The 9,168-nt window shown below is 40.6% G+C and overlaps 1 protein-coding gene across 1 annotated transcript in view; it reads right to left on the bottom strand.

Annotated features, from left to right (window-relative positions):
* LOC106879550 (rho-related GTP-binding protein RhoE) overlaps nt 1-9,168 on the bottom strand; it is a 67,541-nt gene that overhangs the window by 9,497 nt on the left and 48,876 nt on the right. Inside the window, exon 4 of the mRNA XM_052970564.1 lies at nt 4,445-4,579. Within this exon, the coding sequence (XP_052826524.1) occupies nt 4,445-4,579 (135 nt within the window). The remainder of the gene's footprint in view (nt 1-4,444; nt 4,580-9,168) is intronic.

Here is a 9,168-nt window from a genome sequence, read left to right as displayed (position 1 = left end):
ATAGTAACCTATCCAGACTTCCTTGAAAACTTCCACATCAACACCCTGTAGATCTCAAAGGTTGCTTGGAAAGATGTTGAACAATTGTGGGCCCTTGAATCCCAGACTATAGCAGTAATGTGTTCTTATTTTAGATGGGGAAAACGGGATCTTTGGTATGATGCAGTGCCATCCAGTTCAAGGATTTGTATAAGTGTCAATTTGAAAATCAGGAGCTAAAGCTTCTAAGATCTTGCAAATATATATCACCGCATGTCTCTCTCTCGTCTTCTCTCCAAGGAATAGAGACTGAGCTCCTTCAGCCTCTCCCAGTAGCCCATCTTTTTGCATCGAGTCAATCTTCTTTGTGTATTCGCACTGGATTGCTTCGAGTTCCAGACAGGGCCATTAGAGCTAAGAAACAGGCTTGGAAGAATGTGGATAGCAGAGAACTGTATCAGATTACCAGAAGGAATGCTAGGAGACAAGTATATCTAGCCAAGGGAGAAGCAGAAAAGAAGTTTCCGCGACATGAAGACCAAAAGCTGAAGTGTTTCAGATTGCAAGACAGTGTGTGAAAGAGTATCGTGATGTCATAGGATAGAAATGTGTCTGTATGGATGATGGTGCACTTGCATGTAATGATTCTGCAAAGAAAGAGGCTTGGAAATGCCATTATGAAAGACTGTTGAGCGTAGATAATGTATAGGAGGAGGAGAGTCTATGTTGACCCAATTGAGGGACCAGCTACCTAAATTGACAGTTCCCTGGTAGATACAGCAATTAAGGATATGAAGACAGGAAAAGCCCCCAGCCCATCATTAATCACCACTGAGATGCTTAAAATATCTGGTAGTGTGAGTTATGGTCTAGTCACCCATATTGTAAATCAGATGGTTCATGAAGGAGTCATACCCAACTATTGGTGTAGCAGCACCATAGCCAACTGCTATAAAGGTAAAGGTGATGCCTTAGATAAAAATAATTAGAGAGGTAACAAATTGCTGAATCAGGTGATGAAAGTTACAGAGAGAATCACAGCCCAAATAATTAGGAAGAGAGTTAGCTTAGATGAGATGGAGTTTGGTTTTGTGCCATGGAGAAGGACCACTGATGCTATATTTCTAGTAAGGCAGCTGCAGGAGAAATAGAGAGCCAAAGGTAAACATCTGTACTTGGCCTTTATTGACTTGGAGAAAGCCTTTGACAGGGTCTCCCAATCCCTTATCTGGTGGTCAATGAGGAAACTAGGGATACACGAGTGTTTAGTGAGAGCTGTACAAGCTATGTACAGGGATGTTACCAGTAAGTTGAGGGTTGGCAATGAGTACAGTGAAGAATTTAGGGTACAAGTAGGGGTTCACCAAGGATCAGTGCTCAGTCCCCTCTTGTTCATCATAGTCCTCCAGGCAATAACAGGAATTCAAGACAGGTTGCCCCTGGGAGCTCCTCTATGATTATGACTTTGCTCTTATAGCTGAATCACTTCCTGAACTAGAGAAGAAGTTGCAGGTATGGAAGCAAGGTCTAAAATCAAAGGGCCTTAGAGTTAATCTAGCAAAACCCAAAGTCGTAGTGTGTAGGAAGGCAGACAAATCACAAATGCCTTCAGGTAGATGGCCCTGCTCAATCTGTGGAAAAGGTGTAGGGAGAAACTCCATCAGATGCACCTTTGGACACACAAAAGGTGCAGCAGTATCAGAGGAAGGTTGACTGGGAAACTATCTTTTGTATGTGGAAGATGCACAAGTACAATAAATGCTGAAAATGTGCAGAAAATATCAGGCTGAGTAAAAAGTAAGCAACGTTTTGAAACATGAAATTCATCACAATATATTTCAACAATACGAAAATGTTATTCATCAAAGTAAGTACTATTACAATCAACACATGTTTGCCAACGAGTTATAAGTTTGTTTATTCTAGTAACATGAAAATCTGGAGTTCTGAGCTGATGAACTCTTTGAACACACTTTCAGCATTGGTTTGATTTTTGAACTTCTTCTCTCACAGGAAACCATCAAGGTGCTTGAAAAAGTGGTAGTTGGTTGGAGAAAGGTCTGGGGAATAAGCTGGGTGGGGAAGAACTTTGTAGCCAAGTTCCCTCAACTTCTGAAGTGTCATTAGTGAAACGCGTGGTTGAGCATTGTCATGAAGAGTGACCGGTCTGGGACGGAGGAGAAGCATTTTTTCATTCATTTTGGCAATTTCATGGCAAGGTGTTTCTGCAGTAATGGTTTTTCTGGGTTTTAAGAAGTTATAGGGGTGGGTCCAGCAGTACACTACCGAACAGTCACCATAACCTTCTTTTTGAAGAACTCAGGTTTAGGGAAGGTTTTTGATGCTTCATTTTGGTTCAACCACTACAAAGAACATTTTTTTATTATTGTACAGAATCCACTTTTCATAGCAAATTACAATACAAGAGAAAAATGGATCGGTCTGGTTTCGGAGAAGAAACGACTAGCAAATTTCATATCTGTGCAATTTTTGATTTTCATTCCAATCATGTGGTACCCATTTGTTGAGCTTTTCTGATTTTCCAAAGCACCCACTACACTCTCTGAGTGGTTGGCGTTAGGAAGGGCATCCAGCTGTAGAAACTCTGCCAAATTAGATTGGAGCCTGGTGTTGACATCCGGTTTCACCAGTCCTCAGTCAAATCGTCCAACCCAAGCTAGCATGGAAAGCGGACGTTAAACGATGATGATGATGATGCAAATGGTTGCAGGCAGTTTTCTGGCTAACTCAAAGTTCTTTTGCCAGTTCTCAAGTGGTTTTATGTGGATCTTTCTCAATGATGGTCTTTAATTGAATGCCATCGATGACAAATGGGCGTCCACTATGCTCACAATCTTCAAGGCTCAGGTCTCCACTGCGAAATCGTTTAAACCATTTTCAAGCTGATCACTCACTGGACATTTCCTCACCAAATGTTTTGTTGATATCACGATCAGTTTCAGCTGCTTTATGTCCTGTTTTGAAGTTGAATAGCAAAATTGCTCAAATATTGCGCTTTGACAGTTCCATTTCAGATGATTGTAACAATGGTGAAAAATAATCAATGTTAATTTATTGATGCATTTGGGCAAGCCTATGTCTGTATTATCAGACAATAGCTAAAATAATGTTTTAAAAAGTTCAGAACTCTGCAAAAATCTGGTACAAATTCTTCATGCTTTAAAATGTTGCTTACTTTTTACTCAACCTGATAGACTCTATCAACTGCCAAGACAGGAAGTTAGAGGTAGTAGATAGCTTCCATTATCTAGGCATCCAAGTTAGTAGTGGAGGTGGATACTCCAAGAGAGTAGCTGTGAGGAATAAGATTAAGCTTGGCAAAGTTCAGAGAGTTCCTACCCCTGCTGGCAACAAAGAACCTCTCTCTCAGAGTGAAATGCAGATTGTTTGATGCCTGTGTGTGAACAGTTATGCTACACGACAGTGAGGCATGGGCTGTGATAACCAAGGACATGCGTTGGCTTGAAATAAATGAAGCCAGTATGGTTTGCTAGATATGCAATGTCAGTGTGCATGTTCAACAGAGTGTAAGCATCTTGAGAGAAAAATTAGGCATAAGAGACATCAGATGTGGTGTGTAAGAGAGATGACTGCACTGGTATGGCCATGTGATGTGTATGGATGAGGACAGCTGTGTAAAGAAGTGGCGATCTCTAACTGTGGAAGGAATCTGTGGTAGAGGTAGACCCAGGAAGATATGGGACAAGGTGGTGAAGCATGATCTTTGAACTTTGAGCGTCACAAAGGCAATAACTAGTGACAGATCTTTGGCGATGTACTGTGCTTGAGAGGACTCATTAAAGCAAGTGACATCATAGTTGTGGTAACTGGCACCCGTTGGCACATAAAGAGCACCATTCTAATGTTGGGCCTCATAGAGGCAAAGTGGCTAAGTTCCTTTTGAGTGTTGGGCCTCACGGGGGCAATGGCCAAGACCTTTGGCATTATGTCATGCTTGAGAAGAAGACCCATCAAGCCAAGCACAATCACAGTCGTGGCAGATATGAGTGTCATGCAAATAGCACTTGTGCTGGTGGCATGTAAAAGTACCCATTACACTCAGATTGGATGGCATTAAAAAGGGCTTCAAGCTGTAGAAAACCATGCCAAATCAGACTGGAGCCTGGTGCAGCCTTCCAGCATGCCAGCCCAGTCAAATTGTCCAACCTATGCCTGCATGGACAATGGATGATGATGATGATGATGATGATGTGTGCATGTATGTATATATATGTATAAATATATATGTATAAGCAGACAGATAGAGAGTGAATTAAAGAGGGAAGAGAGAAAAGTAGGCTGAAATATGCATAATGCAAGGTATTATGAAAAGTAGAATATTTGTGTTTATTGTACATAATTTCAAATTTGTGAATGAGTGTGCTATTGAAAGAACTTGATACTTAAAAATGCCAAGAGAATTGTCTGAAAATTGTTTCCTTACTTGATCATAAGAAACCATGATTTGTTTTTTCTTTGCCAAGGCTGATATACACTGCAAGTCTGATCGTAAATCTGTTTTACATCCAACTAGCATAATGGGTTGATTTGGACAGTGTTCTCGAACTTCAGGATACCACTAGAATACAGAAATGAATTTTTTGAATTAGTTATTGAAACACAAGATTGATCAATAATTTCCTTTTAGGGAAAAAAAAGTTTAGCCAGCGGATGAGTTAAAAATATTATATAGTAAAATCGTAATTCTCAAAAATATGATGTACACAACAGTGTTTAGAATACTTGGTAAAATATATATATTAATTCCTAAGATAATTTTATTAAATGAGAAAATTACTCTGGATATATTGATAATAAGCAAAAACTAAAGACAAATAACTTTATATTTTGTACTGAAGAAGTGGTTTCATACTTGGATGAAAAGAAGGATGCTCTAATTTATTTAAGGAACAAATCAACAACAGAAGACTATTTTGTAAAGCTATTGATATAATGTGAAAGATTTGGTGGAATAAAATACCAAGAGTGAAAAAAATTCAAATGTGTAATATCAGAATGTGAGTGAGATATATAGAATAAATTAAGGACAAATGTCATAGGGTGACGGAAAAGAAGATCACTAAAAAATGAGAAATTAGAAAGCATATTTTGCAACAATTAAAAAAAAAATTTAAAAGAACAGCAAAACCCAGACCAATCTCTTAGACAGTTTTGCTGGCAATATCCCTCATGCAAGGCAATGCCAGCCAACAAGTAAAGATTATAAATGTTAGTATGCAATAAGGTTTCATCCTGAACAAGGTCTAGAAATCATGTAAGTGAATATAGATAGGGATCTGTTGGTTTCAAAAGACCAAGGATCTGCAGCTGGAGAATTTTGTCAGCTGATGATTGTGGTGCAGCATCTGTTGTGGCTATACAGGCAAACACAGGAGTCGTAGTCTCACATGCAGCAACTGCATTCAAGGAAGTTCTCCACCAGTGCTACTGACTTGTCCTTTCTTTGAGCAGGTTCCAGTGGCAAGTTCCAGTTTCTCTTCCTCTTGCTCTATTTCCTTGTGTAATATGTCTCCAGCATGGGCAATCATTTGGAACCTCCTCCCATCTCAGGATATCTAGATCTATTGACTTGTGTCTTTCTTGCAGATGTCCTTGAAATGGAGTTGAGGTCGTCCTCATGCTCTTATACTGGTGGCCAATTTCCCATACAGGAGGTCTTTTGGGATCCTTCTGCCCAACATATGATGTATGTGAGCGAACCAGCACAGATGGCACTGTTGGAGCAGGGTGAATATGCTGGGTGTCTTGGCATGGTTTAGGACTTAAGTGTTGGTGACTCAGTCAAGTGAACAAATAGCCAATGTATAACTGAAATAGGTTCAGTAACTGATAAGTAAATGTTTGTAACTTTAGAAATGAAAAGCATATATTGTCAACTTTCTATATAAAGAAAGTCAGGACCTGAACTGGAACACTTGTTTACGCAAGTTACTTACACACTTGACTGAACTCCAAACAAAAACAATTCCATCAAAATCTCACAATAACTTTCAATTAACTCACACCCTACAAATACATACTTTGCTTATCTTCCTCTATCCTATTCCCTACACATTTTCTTAGGCCTAACTACATCACACCTAATTATCATGAGCCTATCCCATAAAAAAAAACAACTTATGAAAGATTATCTAAAGTCAAAAAGAACCCAAGTATAGCATAGTTTGATGAAAGTGAACAAGCCAAAAACTTCAAAGTTACTGCCAACCTTTTTCTCATAAAAGTTTAATAAACAGACACTCACTGAGTGATACTTTAGTTTAATACTAAATTGTTTTATATATAACTTGACATAAAAACAAGCATTAATACACATGACAGTACTGAACAGTGAGAATGAGTGCTCAACACTACATTTGATGGATAAATATTCTTTATTTGTGGACTAACAATGCTATCAATGATTTTATGAGAAAAGAATTTACACAATTTTTAAGTGCTCCACTAAAAGATGCCCGTAATTGCCTCCATTTTAGATGAGAATACACAAGGCTACATGATACTATGTAGGACTTCAGAATGAATACACAGTTGAGATGCAACTTTTTAAATATTATTTCATAATTGTTATTTCCCTTACGCTGGCCCTGGGATTTTGTAAAAACTTGTATTCAACACAGAATTACATTATGTGAAAATGTTTGTGCATACCCTTATTTATAAATATATATGAATTTATACTAAGGTATCAGCATGAATTTTATGGATGTATGTGCATGTGTATCTTATCATTTATGGGGCTTTCACAGGCTTTAAACATAAATTAGTCTATAAAGTTGTAACTTTATTAACATCATCATCATCATCGTTTAACGCCCGTTTTCCATGCTAGCATGGGTTGGACAGTTCAACTGGGGTCTGAGAAGCCAGGAGGCTGCACCAGGCTCCAGTTTGATCTGGCAGTGTTTCTACAGCTGGATGCCCTTCCTAACGCCAACCACTCTGTGAGTGTATTGGGTGCTTTTTACGTGTCACCAGCACAAGGGCTAGGGGAGGCTGGCAACGGCCATGATCGGTTGGTGCTTTTTATGTGCCACCGGCACGGAAGCCAGTCAAGGTGGCGCTGGCGTCGGCTACGTTCGGATGGTGTTTTTTATGTGCCACCGGTATGTGTATCACAACTACAATTTCGATTTGATTTTTATTTTGATGTTGATGTACTTGACTCAAGGTCTCCTCAAGCACAGCAGATCGCCCTACGATCCAAGGTACTTGAATGGGCTGGGGCTGATTATGTGAAGCTGGTGTAGGATATGCCGTGAACTCACTTTATTTGTTGGGACTTCGCAGTCAACATATCTCCAGAGGTCTCGGTCTTTCGTCATTGCCTCTGTAAGGCCCAATGTTTGAAGGTCATGCTTCACTACCTCATCCCATGTCTTCCTGTGTCTACCTCTACCCCGGATTCCTTCAACTGTTTGGAAGTGGCACTTCTTCACACATCTCTCCTCATCCATCCATAGTACATGATCATACCAGCGCAAACGTCTCTCTTGCACGCCACATCCGATGCTTCTTATGTCCAACATTTCTCTCAGGGTGCTTACACTCTGTTATGTGTGCACACTGACATCACACATCCAGCAGATCATGCTAGCTTTGTTTCTTTCAAGCCTGTCCATGTCCCCCGCAGTCACGGCCCATATTTCAATGTCGTAAAGCATGGCAGTCTGAACACATGCATTGTACAATCTACCTTTCACTCTGAGTGAGACCCTTTGTTACTAGTAGGGATACAAGCTTTCTAAACTTTGCCCAGGCTATTCTTATTCTAATGGTAACACTCTCTGAGCATCCACCCCCACTTCTAACTTGGTCACCTAGGTAGTGGAAGCTATCAACTACTTCTAGTTTCTTCCCCTGGAGTGTGATGGAATCTGTTTTCTGAGCATCTGTGGTGTCTATTGCCCCTGTGCATCTGTCGCACACGAACGCTATCTTCTCGGTTAATGTTCCTGCACCTCTTATGCGTCCATAGCTTACACTGGGTACATCTTATGGAGTTTCTACCTACACCTTTTCTACACATCGAGCAGGGTCACCTACTTGAGGGGGTGTGTGATGAGTTCACCTTCCTACTTACTAGAACTTTGGTCTCTGCTACAATGATTCTAAGGCCTTTTGATTCTAAACCTTGTTTCCACACCTGAAATTTCTTTTCTAGTTCCGGTAGTGTTTCTGCTATGAGGGCCAGGTCATCAGCATAGAGGAGCTCCCCTATTTCTACCCGGAATTCTTCACTATACTCATTGCCAATCCTAACCTTACTAATGGCCTCTCTGTATAGGGCCTGTACAGCCCTTATTAACCATTCGTCAATCCCCAGTTTCCGCATCGCCAACCAGATAAGGCATCGGGGGACCCTGTCAAAGGCTTTCTCCAAGTCCACAAAAGCTAAGTATAGGGGTTTATCTTTAGCTAGGTATTTCTCCTGCAGTTGTCGAACCAGGAATCAGTGGTGCTTCTACCCGGCACAAAACTGAAATACATCTCATCTAAGCAGACTCTCCCAAATAAGATGGGCTATGACCCTCTCTGTGACCATCATCACCTGAGCCAGCAGTTTGATACCTATGTACTTATTTCTATCTAGAGCATCACCTTTAACCTTGTAGCAGTTGACTATGGTGCTGCTACGCCGGTCATTGGGTATGAGTCCATCATGAACTACCTGGTTTACAATGCGGGTGACTAGGCCATAGCCCACACCACCAAGTGTTTTAAGCATCTCAGCAGTGATTCCTGATTGGTCGGGGGCTTTTCCTGGCTTCATACCCTTAATTGCTTTATCTACAAGGAAGCTGTCTATTCGGATAACTGGTCCCTCTACTGGGTCAACATTTGGCAGGCTTTCCTCCTCCCATTCATTCTCCAAATTCAACAGTCTTTCAAAATGACTTCTCCAAGCCTCTTTCTTTACAGAATCATTAAAAGTAAGTGCACTATCATCCATGCGGACACATTTCTCTCCTGTGACATCACAATTTTCTCTCACACACTGTCTTGCAATCCAAAATACTTCAGTTCTTTGGTCCTCATGTCGCTGGACATTGGCAAACTTCTTCTTTTCTGCTTCACCCTTGGCTATGTATACCTGCCGCCCAGCCTCCCTTTTGGCTACCTGGTACAGTTCCCAGCTTCTTTGCT

This window comes from Octopus bimaculoides, chromosome 9 (genome assembly GCF_001194135.2).
Source record: "Octopus bimaculoides isolate UCB-OBI-ISO-001 chromosome 9, ASM119413v2, whole genome shotgun sequence".
NCBI classification, from domain to species: domain Eukaryota; kingdom Metazoa; phylum Mollusca; class Cephalopoda; order Octopoda; family Octopodidae; genus Octopus; species Octopus bimaculoides.
The sequence above is the reverse complement of the archived record's forward strand: the minus strand, read 5'-3'. Positions and strand labels throughout refer to the sequence as shown.